Source organism: Stegodyphus dumicola, chromosome 7 (assembly GCF_044657685.1).
Source record: "Stegodyphus dumicola isolate Sdum_Otavi_A_Nest chromosome 7, ASM4465768v1".
Classification (NCBI taxonomy): Eukaryota; Metazoa; Arthropoda; class Arachnida; order Araneae; family Eresidae; genus Stegodyphus; species Stegodyphus dumicola.
In genome coordinates this window covers 41,155,671-41,175,083 of record NC_140774.1, presented here as the reverse complement: position 1 = coordinate 41,175,083, position 19,413 = coordinate 41,155,671, and the positions used below count along the sequence as shown (strand labels likewise).

At 33.2% G+C, this 19,413-nt stretch overlaps 1 protein-coding gene across 1 annotated transcript in view; it reads right to left on the bottom strand.

The window, feature by feature from the left end:
* The window catches only part of LOC118198753 (synaptogenesis protein syg-2-like), a 191,774-nt gene extending 173,875 nt beyond the window's left edge, over window positions 1-17,899 (bottom strand). Inside the window, exon 1 of the mRNA XM_035370512.2 lies at window positions 17,749-17,899. Within this exon, the coding sequence (XP_035226403.1) occupies window positions 17,749-17,791 (43 nt within the window). The 5' untranslated portion in view covers window positions 17,792-17,899. The remainder of the gene's footprint in view (window positions 1-17,748) is intronic.
* Window positions 17,900-19,413: the final 1,514 nt, after the last annotated feature.

Below are 19,413 nucleotides of genomic sequence, written 5' to 3'. Positions count from 1 at the left end.
ACCCCGGAAGTTTAAAAAAAAACCCTCAAATAGACATTTAAATACAGTCATCGTAAAAAACTCACAGCTACCAATTATACAAGTCCTGGTTGGCGATGTACCAGTAGAAGCCCTCATCGATACAGGAGCAGAAGGAAATTTCATGAGTGAAAAGTTCTTCAAAAAGAATTTTTATAGGATACGACTATTTAAAACCAGAAATACGGAAATTATAGCGGCGCAAGGAAAAACATGTCACTGCATCGGGAAAGTATCATTAAACGTACAGGTAAAAGAGGAAAATCTCAAAGTATTAATTTTTGTGGTGAAACACCTGCAACACTCTCTTATTTTAGGTATGGACATTTTAAGGGCCGCGAGGGCCAAATTAAATTTTCAAGATAGTTCTGTGGTGCTGGAGATGGACCAGAGCGTGGTGGAACCTGTGGAGACACCTGAATTGGACCTTAGCCATTTGAATGACCAGGAAAGTAAAGCAATACAGCAAGTGGTGAGTAATTTTTCTCATTTGTTTTCAGAAAATCCAGGAAACTGTCAAATCGTGACTCACAAGATTCAATTAAATGCCGAAAAACCTTGTAGGACTAAACCGTATCGCTATGATAAACAAAAAGACTTAATCATCGAAGAACATATTCAGGAGATTTTAAAGAATAAAATAATAACGCCCATAAATAGTGAGTACGCGAGTCCAGTCGTACTATGTAGGAAAAAGAACGAGTTTCCTCCTTCGGATAAAAGGGCTTGGGGGTTTGCTATCGATTATAGAAAACTAAATAGTATTACTAAATTTCCAGTTTACCCTTTGCCGGATATAGACGAGATCATTAGACAGATCAAATCGACAAGATATATGTCTACTTTGGACTTAACGTCTGGCTACTATCAAATAGCTATGAGACCCGAAGATATACACAAAACCGCGTTTATAACAAAATCGGGCACTTATGCATTTTTACGCATGCCTTTTGGGTTGTGTGGGGTCCCATCAACATTCCAGAGAGCTATGGACATTGTTCTAAAGCCTGTCCTAGGAAAATCAACTTTAATTTATCTAGATGATATAATTATAACGAGTAGTACGTTGGAACAACACATTAATGACCTCGAACAAGTTTTTAAATTATTAAAAGAGGCCGGTCTTACAATTAACGCCTCAAAATGCAAGTTCGCAACTAAAGAACTTAAATATCTCGGTTATAAAATTTCGCAAAAGGGTATAGAAACGCAAGATTCAAAAATAAAAGCTATTAAGAATATCCCACCGCCCAACACCGCCAAGAAACTTTCTTCTTTCCTTGGGTTATGTTCTTACTATCGATCGTTCATAAAAGATTTCGCTAATATTGTTGAACCACTCTTAGTAATCAAAAGAAAAAGGGGTAAATTTACGTGGACAGCGGAAGCTAACACAGCATTTGAAAGATTAAAAGAAGCGCTCATTAATGCCCCTGTTTTAAAATTCCCTGAGGGGGACGAAAACCTGGAAATTGCGGCAGATGCGTCAGACTATGCGGTGGGTGCGGTTCTTATGCAAAATAACCATCCGCTGGCATTTTTTAGTAAAACATTGAATCAGACACAAAGGAATTATACAGCTACAGAAAGAGAAACATTAGCCGTATTAATGGCTGTACACAAATTTCGAGTTTATTTCGGCAAATCGCCAGTAACAGTCTTTTCGGATCATGCGGCTGTTGGTAGACTTTACTCGGGAAAAAACCTAACGCCCAGGTTAATAAGATGGGCTTTAAAACTCCAAGAATATAATATCACAATAAAATATAAACCGGGTAAGGAAAACAATGTAGCTGACGCACTTTCTCGTATAAAACTGGACGACGAAGTAAATGAACTTAAATGCGCTGTGTTGACTTCAAAAATTTTAGATTCTAGAGATACGGTTATTACTGAACTGAAAGCTGATCCTGAATTTGGAAATATCTATGCTTATTTGAAAGACCCCGAAAGCTTTGAGCACACAGATATCGATGCGATAAGAAATAGAGCAAAAAACTATGAAATAATAGATAATTTATTATTCTATACAAAAACAACAAACGAAAATCTTGAGTATAAGCCAGTCATCCCAGCCTCGCTTCGATTAAGCATTTTGAGTGAGTTGCACGAAAAAAAAAAAACAGCGGGCCACCTCGGGGTCAGAAAGACTATAAAAAGGGTACGCGAGGCGGTATATTTCCCGCAATTATACAAAATAGTAACGGCGTATGTCAGGTCCTGCAATCAATGTCAGTTAATAAATGATATTAATTACAGCCCGGCCGGGTACTTAAATAGCATTCGCGCTACATTTCCGAATCAAATTTTAGGCATAGATCTTCTTGGTCCCTTCCCCCAGAGCGAGTTAAATAAAAATCGTTTTCTTTTAGTAATTGTAGATCATTTTTCAAAATGGACAGAAATTGTTCCACTTAAACGCGCGTCAGCCAAAACAGTCGCAGATGCATTCTTACACAGATACATTTTAAAATACGGTGCACCGATAAAAGTCATTAGCGATAACGGAAAACAATTCATTAGTCAAGTATTTGAAAACATATGCAATGGACTTGGCATACGCCATATCAAAATGGTTCCGTATAGACCACAGGCTAACATAGCAGAAAGAGTTAATAAAAACACAGTAAAAATAATTCGCAGTTACGTGAGCACAGATCACAAGCGCTGGGATGGCTACATAAATGAATTAGCTTATGCTTTAAGAACGGCACATCATGATACTACGGGAAAAACTCCAGCAGAATTATTTTTGGGCAGAAAGTTAATTACGCCTTTAGATAAATTATTCTTTGTGCAACAAAGAGAGCAGGAGTTTAAACAACAAGATGTGCAAAAGCTAATTGATCAGGCGCTTAAAACCTGGGATACGGCAAGAAATAGACAGAAAATTTATTATGATAGAAAACGCCGTGAAGCAGATTTTAAAGTTGGGGATAAAGTATTGAAGCGGAAATTTTCTTTATCAAGTGCCCCAGACAATTTTATGGCAAAGCTAGCTCCAAAGTTTGAAGGCCCCTATGTAATTCAGGAAATCAAAGGGGTAGTATTATATCTTAAGAACGACAGAGGGGAAATCTGTAAAGCAAGTCCCGACCAGGTGAAAAAATACTATAATCCAAATGATTTTGAAATCCTTAAAAGTTTCTTGCAGGACTCAAGTCTAAACGAAATAGAAGGGCCAGAGACTGCAACAACTATTCCACCACCCAAGAAACGGAGAACTGAAGAGAGACCTAGCACTTCTACAACCCGGACGTCGGTATCAAAAAGAAAAAATGATTTTCAAACTCCGGCGTTTAAGAAAAACAAAAATACAGATGAACCGGGTAAAGAAACCGTGGTAAAGACGAAAACACCGCCTACAAAGGATGGCAGGAGAAATTACACATCAAGGAGAACGCGCACACGGCCACAGAGTTAGGTGCCAGCAAGGCCGCCGTTCCGGAAACTGAAACGCCAGCAGGAGGCACAAAAATACGAGGAACAGAAGAAATTCAAGAAGGACTCCAGACCGGAGGACGTCAAGACCAGCCGTCCCAGGCAGAAACGCAAAGGCCAACAACCAGACGATTACTCCGTCAAGAGGCCAGCATGTAGAGGAGGCAAAAGAAAGAGCAACGTGGACGACACTCGGAGATCAATAAGGAGAAGATTGACATCCATGAAACCTCTAACTTGGGATCAATTTTGCCAAAAACGGATGACGGAGTTTCAAGCATCGAAAACTCAAAGATAAATTAAAACCTTCTATAAATTTTTTTCTCTTTTGTTCCGAAATGTTATGCATAAGTACGAAGTTCTATGTTTTGACGAAAGTCAATATGTCTCGGTTGAGACTTAGTTTTGTTTTACTTTATTTAGCTAAGGCAAAAGTATTATTTTCTTTAAGTGTAAAAGCTAAAAACAAGCATTTTCTGTTGGTCGAAAGACTAATTCTGTTATGTTAAAGCCAAAATTTGGCCGAAGATAAAAATAACTTCGTATTCTTGTATTAATAAGAATTTTAGTTTCAGTGCCGCCAGCTTGGCGAAGAATGAGTAAAGTAAAAATTTATTTTCTCTTATTCATTTTATGGTAAATTGTAAAAAGCATATGTATTAAAATTTTGTAAATGTATGTAAATACTTGAAGGTTATGTAAAAGTAGAATTTAGTCTAGAAGCATAAAATTGTAGATGCTAAAAGTGAATGCTTAAAAGCAATGAAGTCAAAATTTAAGTATTAAACTGTAAAGTCATGCTTTAGAGCGAAAGCCTGCATGTTTAAAGATGAATGAGGGGGAAGTTAGAATGAATGTGTTTTGTAGGGTTCTCCACCTACATTTAAATTTTTAAGAATATTAAAGTAGCTCATTGAGTTGTAGAATGTCGAGTAAGGTGTGTCTATTTGGTCGTTGAATTCTAACAAATCATGGTGGTTAGGGGAAGTGTTGTAAGACTAAAACACGAATATTCCCGTTTGACACCACACACGGTGGAGAGCCAGGGTAAAGTTAAATTAATGCTTGAAAAATTGAATGAATCTGAAGTAAGCAATAACTAAGAAAAACGAATCGTTAAAAACAAAAATTTATTGTGTCAAGAAAGTGTAAATTATAATGTATGTAGAAAGATACTGATACTTATTCCTTCCAGATGCGGGAAGGAAAGACCAAGATTGATTGATGAAGTCCAGGAAAAGTTGCTGTAAGAAGAAAGCTTTGTAACGAGTAACAGAATTTTAATATATAATTGTTACATAAGATTTTTTTTTTGTGGGTAAACGAGGTTCTCGCCAGTTAGTTCAGAATTAGATAAACTTACAACAGGTCGTTTGTAGGACCTGCTTCCAAGTTTTCCAAATTCTGGCAGCGGCAAATGTAGGGTTTATATTTATTTTAACTAACATTTATTTTAAGTTTAAACTATCCTTCCTGTGAAGCCTTACTTTCCCCTGGAACTGCCAATGCCAGAATATGTAAATTTTGAGTAGAACGCGCAAGGATTCAAATTATCAACGGAAGTATTCTGATTTAAATAGAAGGAAACAAGTTCGGGGTGAGAGATTCTCTTACTTAGCGAGCGCGGAGGTAGTTAGCGAGAATTGAAGAACCCCGCGTTGCGGCCTATGTGCTTGGCGGGAAGGAGTGGTCATCGTTCCAGTGAGCTTCAAGTCTGCTGAATTAGCAGCGGTATTGTAAAACGCGGTGAGTTAGTTATTTTAGAGAGCCTCGTAGTTAGAATCTTGTCTTTATTTTCTTTTTAGGTTATCATTTTTATTTGACTGCCAAGTTGGCACCGTCTGTAAGCGTCAAGAGAACGCAATTGTAATTTCTTACGTTGAATAAAAAGGGACTTAAACCCTTCACAAGCTTCTATCTTTTATACAAGTTTTCACAGTCACCTCTTGGTTGCGTGCAAGTTGGAGGCGCGCAACGTTATAGTGTAAAGAACTCAAAAGTTACTCTTATTTTTAGTTAGTTAGTAGTTTTTGTATTTTTACGTTTAGACCACAAGTGGTTGGTCTTTGTATCCAGAAGTGCGGGAGTGCCTGTAATATCGTGGGAAATAAAGGGTAAAGTTAACCCTTCCTGCTTGTGTCGTCCATTCCACACATATTTGAACGTAGCTTGAGTAAACTCCCTGCTCCCATTCAGGGCACGTCATGTTCCCAAAGCAAATTAAGAGACATACAAGTCCAGATAATATACATAAATTACTGATTTTTAATATCTTGCATGAAGTTCTAAATTTTTAAATCAGAAACGAAAAGTTTCCGATTTAAAAATTATTGAATTATTCATTAGTTTAAGCAATTTTAATTACTATAACATATATATTATCAATTTATATATCATCCATATCATTCCTAGTATATTACTGTATTTCGTAGATCCTCAGACGTCTTATATTGCAAGACACATTTATTAGGTTTAGAGCCACGAACAGATGTATTTCATTGTAAGACATAAAAGGTGATGAACTGAAATACTAAAATGTATCTAGAAACTCATTTTAAAAATTCCTCAATTAATTATGACAACATTATTCCTATTTAAATTAGTAATTTAAAAATGCTTATTATATCAAAGTAATTAATAATTGCGAATTATTTGTAGATCTAACATGCCATTGATTATAAGATTTACTCGTGTTTGACAATCCTTGTACGGAAAAGAATGTGGTTCTTGGAATCGAGAAACTATGTCAACTTTAAAGTTACTGTTATTTATTTAAATTTTTAAAGACTTAAAGTCGTTAAATGTAAAATTTATTTGAGATTTAAATTTCTTAGTCAATGAAACATGTGTAGTTAGTTTCAATAAAAGTATTTTTAATTATTACTTTTTTACTGTTTTAGCCAAATTATTTTATCTCCTCTAATCAATTTTATTTCTTTTTAAATATGTTTGAGTTTTCTTTCTCTTTCTAACGTAAAATCACATTATTTATCATTGGATCTTTTCTAGAAGCTTTTCCAAATTTTCATTTGCTCATATACTTATTTAGAATTCCATAAAAGAATGTTTACTTAAGAAGCAATGCCAGTAGTGACACACGGAATATATTGAAAAGATGGATGAAGTCACACAGATTCTATGTAATCACAGCAAGTTGATTAAATTTCATCCAACAGCCATTAAAGTTTTCTGCTCGCAGCAGAAATATTTTGCAGAGGGAAATGTTAAGCAAAATTTTAATATTTACGATGAAAATATTAAAGTAGCAGACAAGACTTTCTTTCCACAAGAAAGTCATAAAAAAGTTTTTGTTGAAAGCTGGAAGAATAATACAGCTTATGTGCTAATTTGAAAGGATCTGTTACACACTATGATTTCTTGTGCAATTATTTATTTTTCTCATTTAATTGTTAAAGAGAAAAGCTTTATATTGTAATGACGAGGAAGAGCTTTTTCGTTTCTTTCATATCATTCTTAATTATGTCAACAAGAGCGCACATTTAAGTCTTAAAGTACAAATACATATAAAAAAACTGCATTATGAGTTTGCGGTGCTTTTCTTAATTTTGGAGATAATTGACTTAAATCTGATTTCTCTTTTGTTTAAAGAACGAATGATGTTTTCCATATACTGAGTTATATCAGCTACATTGACAATAAACTTTTGTATTGATATAGGCATCTCCACTCAAAACAGGGAACTGCCTGTCGAAAATTTGATCAACAGATATAAGATGCATGCACTTATACAAAAAGAACAATCCAGAAATAATTACCTAAAGGTGATTTAAATGAATTGAAGGTATGCCAAAACTCTCGATCGGAAGCCTCCATCAGCAATAATCACGAAACGCTTCGAATAGGTGCAAGAATTTACTGAGAATGATAATTCATAATTTTGGTGGATCCCAAATGTTTTACCACATACTTCAATAAATGATATTTCTTTGTTTATTTTGATATCAGAAAGATTTTTAGTAGAATTCTTTAACATTTGTGAGCCATCATGTCGGATCACATTGTATTATCCTATCTTGTCGCTTCTTAGCAAATACTGCCTTTGTATGACATATAAGATCTTTATCTTCCACAAGGCCTGGAAAATAGCCATTTTCAAAGGATTTAATTCAGTAAGCCATAAAGTCTTCAGAGACGTAAGATTTTATCTTAAAACTATAAGTGCTCGTAATAAATTCAGAGTAGGAAATTAGTTAAGGTACAACTCTGCTATTGAAACTATTCTAAATGTATGACAACTTCACAGAATCATTTCTATTTCAAGTTATATTCTATATCTCTGGACTCAATCAAATTTGACTTCTAACTCAAATAAAAATTTGATTTCTCACAGAATCACTTCTTCACTATTGGCAAGTTATTCCGAAGACTTTGCCCACAAACACAAATTGCCCACAAACTGGTGCGTTAAAATTAAAGCTAGGATGTACAACGAAAATGGTGGATGGCTTCTTGACAAAAACGTTTAATATTTGGTGATTTGTTGTAGATAGTAGTAGTAGGTAATAAGTAGTCTGAGTAGATGGTCGCCTTAACAAAACTCTGCAAAGGCTGTTACCGAACTTGAACAACAAACAGCAAACGGCTCGTCCTCCGGCAATTATGGCAAAAATCCAGATTGGAGCTGATTTTCACAGTCAGTACTGCAGGATTTCACTCCTACTGACGAATTATATTTACCCGGTTACTTTCCTATTACACTCTTAAAGAAACGTAACGAACTTGCAAAGTAACCTGGAATAAATAAGGCCTCCGAAAATATTATAACTTGATTTCTACTTCTTAACTAGCGTTCTTAGATACTTGATACTTAGCGTACTTAGATACTTGATAGAACTAGCGTTAAATTTGTCCAAAGCAGTAAATGGCATTCACTCTGGCAGGCACACGTTACCGATAAACAACTTAGTTTTTAAACTCTTTTGCGCACTCTTAATTTACAAAAACATCTAAGTTGAGGGAAAAATATTTGTGACAGCAATCAAAGGAAAGATAGCACAGTTTTTTTAAAATTAAACTTAATTATTTGTCGGAAGTGGTTTCACTGTTTACTCGATAGCAAAAAACGTGCTCATATGTTCTTATCAACGTGTCGAGGTATTATGTTATTCCGGAAGCAAGAGAAAAAGCAAAGGAAGCAAAAATGATCAACGCCTTCGCTGGGAATCGAACCACGAAACCTGGACCTCTGGACGCGCCTAGCGTGCTGACCACTACACTACCAAGGCATGCTGAGAAGGCGGGAGAAATACTTTATAAAAGTATACCTTAATTTTATTTTTAGTAATATAGTTATTTGTGTACTGCATTATATACCTTATTGCTAAGTTTTACAAACGTCTGAACCATCAGTGCAGTTTCTAAAATATATTATAAACGATAAACATAATATGATGTACTTATAAAAGCTAGAAAATATTATTTTTTGCTTCATATGATCGGTAAAAGAGTCGATACCTTCGTCTGACTGGAGCTTAAGATAGATAAAAAATATTTCCTTTTTTAACAAAAATAATTGAATTTTTTGTTGTCTTATATCAAAATGGAACATATAATTGGTAAGGACCTGGTATAAAGTACATTTATTAAAATAGGACCCATTTATTATGAGGAACTTTTCTTGGAATGCCTTTTCTTGGAAGTTCATGCTTATTAGTTTCAATTTTTTAATGATAAATAATATTTTTCAATAATAGATTCTTAATATGTTTTGGAAAATAAAGATTTAATAATACCTTTAACAAGTATCTAAGATGATTACTTTCACATACGTTCTTCCTTTTAAATTAACTGAAATTAAGCTTGTAGTTATTTTCGTGCTCTTAACTATTTTAGTTGATTGATATAATTTAAAATAAAATATTTTACATTTATAAAAAGCCATATAATCAATTTAGCTGACTGTTAACATCATATAAAACGAAAACTTATATTCAGCAATTATGTAACCTATAAATATTAATGTTAAAGCATATATTCTGTATATAGACCTACTAGCCTTCGCTCGCTTCGTTAGTGGTTGCTTTTCCGTAACAAGTGCTTACGTATATAAATGGTGTAAGCAAAAATAGTATCAACTGGATATGTTTTTTAATCTTTTTCGAAAGAAAATTCAATATAACTCTTTCTTTCAAAATTGCAATAAATGGGTATTTAGCATACAAAATTGATAACAAAATTATCCTAAATTTTCTACCATATAAAAGACTTACTTTTGAATTAATACGGATACTTTGCTTCTACAAAGCAAAGGATTTCTATAAGAGTTTTAAGTAATATCGGCGAAATTCATCTTGTCTCTTGTAATTCATTTGAACAGTTCTGCATTCATCATATTTATATGTGGGGTGTTTTAGCAAATCGGTTGCAAACTTTCAGGAGAGATAGAGTACACCTAAACGATATAAAATCATACAGCAATGCATGATCGAAAAGGCTTTTCTGGCTCAGTAGTGATAACACGAAATACAAGAAAGGAAGAACATGAACAGGGTGAGGAAACGTGTTTATTGTGCTTACTGTTAACATCATATAAAACGAAAACTTATATGTACAGTAAGAAGTATACAGTAGAAATCAAGAAATAAATCAAGAAATAGAAGTATACAGTAGAAATCAAGAAATAGAAGTATACAGTAGAAATCAAGTTATAATACAGTAGAAATCAAGAAATAAGAACAAAAATAGGCCACAATCATCATCGAAGGAGTTCGAAATTATGCCCCCGGATCCTGACGCAGACGTCACATCTCCTGCACATGCATTAGATGTTCTGGAAAATACCGGCGTGTCCCGGACTTCCCCAGCAGTTGCCATGATGCGTGCGACAAGTTCCTCAGCTTTTCTAAGGGGATTTTCATATACCAGTGTCTTGACGTATCCTTAGAGGTACGTTAAGACACTGGTACCAATGCAAATAAGATCTGGCGATCTTGTTGGCCGATTCACCGGACCAACCCTACTAATCCCATGTTCAAGATATATTTCAAATGTAATTTCGAACACCTTTTTCGATGATGATCATCTGTTTTTGTTCTTATTACTTGATTTTCGCTACACTAAGCATAATAAACATATATTCTCGCCTTGTTCGTGTTCTTCCTCTTTTGTGTTGTGTGACGTCATTAACGCGCCCGGAAAGCGTTTCCGATCATGCATTGCTTTGTGTTTTTCCATCATAGAGAAGTACTTGATCTCTTCTGAAAACTGTAACCAATTTACTGAAACACCCTGCATAAAATTCGAAGCTTTACTCTCAAGCCGCACAATTTAAGATAACTTTCGACAAATTTGAAACCTTATTCTTCCTCAAAAGGAAAAGAGATGATGTTTTCCTGGAGGGGGTTGTTGAAAAATCTCTTCTTTCTTAAAAACAATAGCAAACACTTGTTTCGCGAATTAGTACAGTTCTGAGCTGACACCTTTGTTCCTTTGACAATAGTACAGTAACTATGATTGTCATGTACGGCAATATACTAGTCATGTATGACAAAAATGCAAATATATGCTTTATTATTATTTTTAGTCCAAAAGGAACGTTAGTCCCGAATGGGAGAGTAGTTACAGAAGTGCTTAAATATTAATGAAATTCTGCTATCAAGTTTCTGTCTTAATTGACCAAACGCTTTAGAGAATAATTTGAATTCTATATACTTATGTAAGCCAAATTCTTCTTGAATTTTACATATGTAAGAAAAGATTTTTATTGTTGTTTGTCATACATCAGATCTTTCATTTCACCGAATAATTAGTTTATTTTAAATTTTAAGAATTTGTTCACTGAAGATATTTGACTTTTTCTAAGTATAATAGGTAAGTTTTAAATTTTTGGTATTGTTTATTTTAAATTAGGGAAATCTTCATTAATGGTTTTACTTTGTATTTTGTATTTTTGCCATTTTTCCTTGCTTCGAGGAGGCAAGGAATACTAGAGTTTTTGGCTGAGCTGTTCAGATTAAAAAATATATTGGTATAGTTCATCAGCTAATTCTGGATATAGAAAAGCAAGGATTTCCTTTTGGAAGAGAAATTGTAATTAAATTCCTGAAGACGTTATGTCGGAGTTAATTGGATTCCTCTTCTTTCATGTTCTGGTTTTCATTATTTATTTTCGGTTTTTCTTGTAATGGTTTATTTTATTTTTTTTAACATTTTCAGAATTTAAATTCTACATGTATAGGATTTTTTTTAAATATATTTATTTGGATTTTAGTTCTTGGTCTTTGTGAAAAATTGGTTCTAAATTTCTTTATATATATATATGTTGTATGATCTTAAATTTGCTTAGTTCGAAAACAAGTTTTTCTAATACTTGTTTTCGGAATTAAACTTCCTACATATGGGTTCACTCTTTTTAGATACTTCTACTAAATTTATATTAGGAGATAATATAATCAATATTACTTTAGTAAATATCTATATATATATATATATTCCATTAAGGTCCATTTCATATATATTTAGATTCAAGGTGAATAAGGATTCTATGACTTTTAATATCAAGAACTTGATTTTTTAAATTTTCTTCCTTTCTCAAGATAGATTTTTTAAGTTCTATATTGAATTAATGTACTGTAGATCTTTTACTATTTTTCTAATCCGTATATAGCTTCTTTAACTTCAAGCAAAAGCATTTTGCAATATGTAATTGCTTTTTTCAGGAAGCTAACTGAAAAGTTATAACTTTAAATAAACTATTCGCTTCTGCGACCAACCTTTTTAAATATTTAATATATAACCAAAAATATATCAATAGCATATAAGGCACGAATTTCTATAATGGCGAAAGCGAATGGATGGGATCCCAAACTAACACCTGTCATCTCGCGCTTCTTTAAAAGCAGACGCTGCGGACAGTTTTCAAACTCTTTCAGAAAAACTGAGACTAGACTTCGAAGCTCTACCCGGTAAGTTCGAGCTACTCTTTGGCGAGAAGTGTTCAAAGATTACAGCAAGCTTCAATTAAAATCTCGTCAGCAGAAACCCACGGAAATATTCTAGGCGCTCGCCACGAGTGTTGAAAGTTTGTCTCATCTCGCCTTTTTCCCGACAGAAATAAAGGAAATCCTATTACTACAGTACTTCATCAACGGCATCACGGATCCTGAAATACAGAAAGCTTTACGAACGGCATATGTCAAAGCTTTACGAGCCCACCAGCGGCCGAGCGGTAAAGTCGCTGAACACTGGTAGTTCGGTCCGAGGTTCGAATCCCGCGAACGGGCTGGCTGCATGGGCGTTTTCGTGGTTTTCCCCATGTGTAACGTGTATACGAGCCAGTTTCCCTTAGAAAGTCCTCTACGAAAGGCATCCCTCCCCTTAGGCAGATAGCCCTCGTGTGCTTTGCCATAATTAAATACACACACACACACACACACACACAAAGCTTTACGAACTTAAAAAGCGCTTTAGTGTACGCCATGAAATTCGATGCAGCCTAGCACGTAGCTCGTGGAGATCACCACCCAGTCAGAGCTGCTCAAGTCCAGGAACCAGTAGATCAAGTGATCACTCGTTTAGATGACTTATCCAGACAAATTAATGCTTTGATATAGAATAGGAGTGAGAACAAACTTAAGTTCCTTAAGTTCGCGCAAAATATGAAACAAGTAAAAAGCAATTTCAGAATTCAAAATTAGTGTTCAAAATGTGGAGTTGTACATGTCCGGAGAGAGGACCATGCGTGTTCAAAATCTGGTGACTGCATGCGGTTTTTCTCATTGCAGATATGCACACATACATACATGCATACATATCTATATACATACATACATGCATACATACAAATTCTTCATGATTTAATAACAGAGGGATAATAAAAAATTTTTATATAAAATATTTATGATGAAATAGAATATTGGCTATAGTGAATTATAAAGTACAGCCGCTTTTAAAAGCTGTAATATCTGCTGAATTATAAAAGATTATTATAGTTAACGTAAGATTTATGAAAAATAAAATAATTTGTTTCGGTGTTTCATTTGAGTATGTACTATACCTGCTGATATTTATAGTGTTATAAATTACAAACATATATTATACTTATAAATTATAAAATATACATAATAAAATTTTACTTATAATATTGTCTGGTCAAATTTGTTTAAAATTTGAAATGATCGATTATACGAAGTTTTTTCTTAGATCACATGATTTTTCTTAGATCGGTACAAATCTATTTATCAATTTATTGTTCAGCCAGACGGCTCTTGCTGTTTTTCCATATTACCAAATAAACCAAACCAAACTTTTTTATTGTTCGTTCTTTTCTGATGTTAAGATTATAACTTTTCAATTTTCCGATTCCTATTTCTTAATATTTCATTAAATATTCAGTTTTAACTTTATGCCAGAGCATTAATTCATGTTTTCTTTCTCATATGCATATTTATATTCGTTCTGTAATTATTAATTCTTTTCCTTTTACTTATAATGTAAAGTAATTATAGATATAAAAAGTTTATAGATATAAAAAGTTTCCTAAATATGTAAATAAATTATGTATGTATATTATTGTCTCTATGCCGAAGTCAGATATTGCATTTTGTATGATTTTCACTTACTTCACTTACTAGGTTATTTTCAATGTTTTGCAAAATACTAAAAGACAGACACGTATAAGCTGTAAAATTGATATAAGCATACATTTGGGAGACGTCATAACTAATGTTTCGGAAAATTAAATTCACTTTAAATGTTCAAACACGTTTTTCCTAAAGTAACGTTTTTTAAGATTCAGAAGGTAGATAGTCAAAGAAGAAGAAATTAGCTACGAAATTTCATACTTCTTCTTTTTCTTGCAGAACGGACAAAGATACAAACATAATATTGTAACTAAACATTTCGTTAAAAATTATAAGTAATATTTAAATAGGCCCACCAACGGCCAAGCGATTAAAGTCGCTGAACGCTGGTAGTGCAGTCGGGGGTTGGAGTCCCGGCGAACTGGCTGGCTGTATGGGCGTGTTCGCGTTATGCGTGGCGTGGATAAGAGCCAGTTTACCCTGAACACACCTTCACGGGGCATCTTTCCCTTTCGGTATAGTGTATATTTAATTACATATATATATATAATTAAATATACCTTTTTTAACTTATTACATGCTCCACCCTTAGGCACTATACGGAAAGGGAAAGTTAAATTAAATTATTTAAATTTAATTTAACTTTACTATTTATTCTTATATATATAATTATTAATTAATGTATTTAATTATATATATATACTATGGTTCCGGTGACAATTTTAACATAAATAAAGTGCAATGAAAAATGTAAACATTAAATAAACAATATTAACACTAGAATATTTTCAAATAGAATTCAAAACTAATTGTAAGTAATGTGCTGATCAAGGTAAGGCATACTTTTAACAATAGAATAAAAGTGTGACATAAGACTTAAACTAAGTGTTATGTCACACGTTTATTGTTAAAAGTATGCCTTATCTTGATCAGCACATTACTTACAATTAGTTTTGAATTTTATTTGTAAATATTCCAGTGTTAATATTGCTTATTTAATGTTTACATTTTTCACTGCTCTTTATTTTACTTATGTTAAAATTGTCACCGGAACCACAGTATCTAAGCTTCGTTTTAGCGTAATTACTAAGAATTTTATTTTAACTATTTTTCTAAATTTTGCAGCTTAATGCGCAAAGTTCTTGACCACAAAGGTCTTTTTTAGTTTGTGACTTTTCTTTAATTATATATATATATACATATATATACAGAGAGAAAGCATCATTATCATTATCATTATAAGGGCACAGTCCCGATCCTCCTAGCTGGCATAAGCCGGCCGCACGATAAATAAATGGGACTGGCCAAAAAAAAAAAAAAAAAAAAAAAAAAAAAAAAAAAGTCCAAAATCTGAGTCTCAGTACCGAACTCCAATTCCTTTTTTGTTCGTATTTATAGTTTTCATTATTGTCTCTGCAAAATCTTTCAAATTTGAATAGTTCCTTTTAAAATCTTCCTAAAAATTATTTCTATATTTCTCTCTTGCCCTCTGGGTAAGCGTACATTCATCGACGAAGTGCCTTGCGTCCCCACACTTGTCACATATTAAGCATTTATCATTATTCTGTAGATGCAACCGATTAAAATAAGCCTGGAAACGCCCATGATTAGTCAGTACCTGATTTATATCAACATTATTTATAATATTCACCTTCTTGTTTAACTTTATATTTTTCATTAACTTTTTTTTCTTATTAGATGACTCCCAGCAAAAATTCCATTCTGCATAAATCCAGTTTTCCGATTCAGCAAGTCTTATTTCTTGAATCTTGGATATCAAAGTTATCGGTACCATCCCCAAGTGCCGCCATTTTAGCAAGGGTGTCTGCCATTTCATTTCCGAGAATTCCACTGTGTGTTTTCACCCAATGTAATTTAACAATATGTTTTTTTCTAGCCTTTTTAAACAAGTCTTATATTTCATTAATCAGTCGGTTTTTATGAGCTGGTTGAGCGAGTGGCTGTAGTCAGTATAAATATTTATAAAACATCGAACTGTTAATATTTTATTAATCCAATTCAAAGCCTCTGTCAATGCGCATAGTTCTGCTTAATAAACCGAATTCATTGGTTTAAGTTTTATTCTCACATTGTCTATCTCCACTACATGAAAATAAATTACCTCAGCGCTAGCCACTCACCTATCAATTTCAGAACCATATGTAAAAAAGTTTATTTCGCCCCCAAGAAGGAAAATCAAGATCATAACATAACCCAAATCGTGTCATTGAGTGAATAATATCCTCATTTCCTTGCTGAAAGGCCTTACTCGTCAGTACGTTTTGTCCAATTTCAGTATTTAAAATAATTTTATTAGCCAATAGAAACTTTTTGTAGTATAATTTGAGAGTATGCTATATGCGTGGTGTGCAAGGTAAAAATATAAAAATCAAAATTCTAATTTTAATTTGTAATAAACCCTTAATTCTCCATTTTAATCTGACCAGTTTATCTTTCTATCCTAAAAATAGTAACTGTCTTGAAAATTAAATCTCAAAATTTTATATAGTTAATCCAAGAACAGGCAGCGTTTCTTGCTAAGTTACTTATGGCTGCAAATATCAATAATAAAAAGGAACATTTAAATCAGCCATTGACTGTAACTACGTCTTTATGCTTCAATACGCCACCAATAGCTTATTTCAGCGTTTCCAAAATAAACTTCCAGTAACGAAGTTTGGCAAAGTAAAGCAAAAACCGTTATAGAAACTATTACAGCAATGGGAGTGAAGGATTCCATACATATAAAATCTATATTTTAGTACGATTCAGGGTTTAAAAGTTTAGTCAGCAGAATGCTCATATGATTTACTAAACTAAATACAATAACTTTCTTACAATTCAGTACAAAACTCAAGGATGCATAAAAGAATTTAACGACTTAAATCAGTTTTATTGCTTATTGTTAGGTGGTTGTATTCAAATATGATCACTTAAATAAAAAAATGTTGGTGAAACTATCAAAAAATGTTTGATTGGTTTTGAAGAATAATGGCTCCATAATGCTTAAAATGCCAATCATAATCAAATTTGTAATAGATAGTGTAAAACTATTATTTAGCACTATCTCGCTGAATTTCGTCCTTAAAAGTAATAAAGCTTCTTCATTTAAAATAAGAAACACGATAAACAGTATTTGAAGAAATAGAGCCAAAAGTCATCTTTTTCGAATAACTTACAATATTCACCTATCGGACATATACCCAAATTTAAAAATGGTTATTTTTATAGCTAGGTCCATGCTTTTCCTGTGAACATACGTTTAAAAAAATGCTTTTTATATCCATATATAGAAAATAATTATGCAGTATTTAAACATACATATTGAAAAAACAAAAACTGAAATGTGAATAATTTAAAAGAAATAATATGTATGAGTTTCATGCTCTTGTGTAATATATATAGTATATAAGTAGAATAATTTGCTATAGTAAGAAACGAGAGCTCTTCTAATTTTAAAATACCTTCACACATACTTGAAGTAAAATAAATGTGAATAACCTTTTATATGAATCTAAAACATTTCATAGACTTCTGCGTAATGACAAATGCAATATTGAATACATCTAAAAACCTGTTATCAAAAGTAAACCCGCAAGTAAAATTGAGCATTTTTATATATACTTTTGACATAAATTTTTATTTAGGTGTTTTGCTTTTAAACTACGCTTCAGAAGCCACAAATTGTACCAACTTTTCCACGCAGCTTGGCTGAAATTATCGCCTAAAATATTCAAGCCTCACTCACCTGGAGCCGTGGCAAAGATCACTGCTATCACTAGAAATAACATCCTGCGGATACAGTAGCCATACACAGCAACTTGTCCCTTTCGCTGTCCCACCGACAACTGAATTCAACGCAAACTACGTTCGCCGTCTGACACGCAGAGTTTCGCTTGGTTTCGGCTTCGAGAAGGCATTTGGCGCCACTATCACGCGGATGGATTTGTTTTTCTCCGACAGCGCGAGTTTTATCCACTAGGGGAGTCGTCGATCTATATCGCTAACCGAGTACTGACCATGCCATTGTTTATGATCATTTACTGCTTACATAAGGTGTTTTTAAACGTGGCAGGAGATACACTACATAAATATGTTCTAACATTATATATTTTATTTATATTTACGTTTCATGCCTACATAAGCAACTAACTTTCCTGCTTCATCATCCCCTTCATCATTGCTAGACTATTAGCATCCCCTACTTTTCCAAACTCGGAAAATACATACGCTTTTATGTAATTTTAGACTATTTTTAATGTGTTTTATGTTAAAGAGGAAAAAATAAAGAAAGTGTTGAGAAATACCAAACTTAAATAAAAGTAGTTTTTTTTATATTCATAAACTAAAATGAAATCCTGAGCAGGTAAATAAAAGGCTGACTGAATTCCCCCCCTCCTCCCTGAAACTATGAAATCTCCTCAGGGAAGAATTCTCCTTGAGTCAGAACTCCTCAACTGTTTAATCTATATCGGTTTTGGGCTTCCAACCTTTATCTCACAGCTAAGTGTGTAGGATCCTCATGAACTGATGAGCGAATAATTGCTTTAGTTTAGAAACAGAAACGTAAACTCAAGAAGGGTTAATTACCCTTCCTTTCTCAAAATAAGAATTTAACAGTCAGCTCCTTTTTCAGAACGTACATCAAAGCCTTCACTTGGGCATGAAATCAAAATAGAAAGAAATAAAACTTAACTAATGTTTAACTAAAAAGATATAGCCGAAGCAAGCTATCAAAATTCGAAGTAGTTGACCCCTAAATATTAATTAACTAGCGAAGCTATCAAGGGCCCGAAATACGGCCGAGCGTAGTAATAGCTTAGAGAGAGTGTAGCCAAATGCCAAACGTGCGCTAGTCAGAATTTCTGGCTCTCTAACGAAATCAGTGGAAATTCGACTTAAATACCGCTCTTACTCATTTGCATTAACCGGGATTCTAAAAACACATTCTGGTAGGAAATTGTAAGCTGAAATTAGGAGGGACAGGAAAGTAACTTTAACTAAAGATAACTGTTAAAAACTTAGAATAACCTTACAAGATACGCAAATAGATAGATAGACAGATAGATGCAGATTTACACAACTGTATCATAGCTTTCTCTATATTTATATCAATAGATAAGAATATGAATTTTGCATTTTTTTAGGTCCTTTCTGTTTTTTACTACCGATATAGGCAATGATTTAATCACTTTTATATACCTGCTTGCTTATATCAACTTTATGAACGCCTACCACATTTCTTATTTATCTTACTAGCAATATGTATATACACATACACAAAGGGTATCTGAGATAAATACAAATTGTAAAACAAATATCTTAAAAATGAACGGGAAAAAATTCATTTTCTCTCTCTGCATATCTGTATAAAAGGGAATAAAATCTAGATAAGAAGCTGTGCTAATAACAA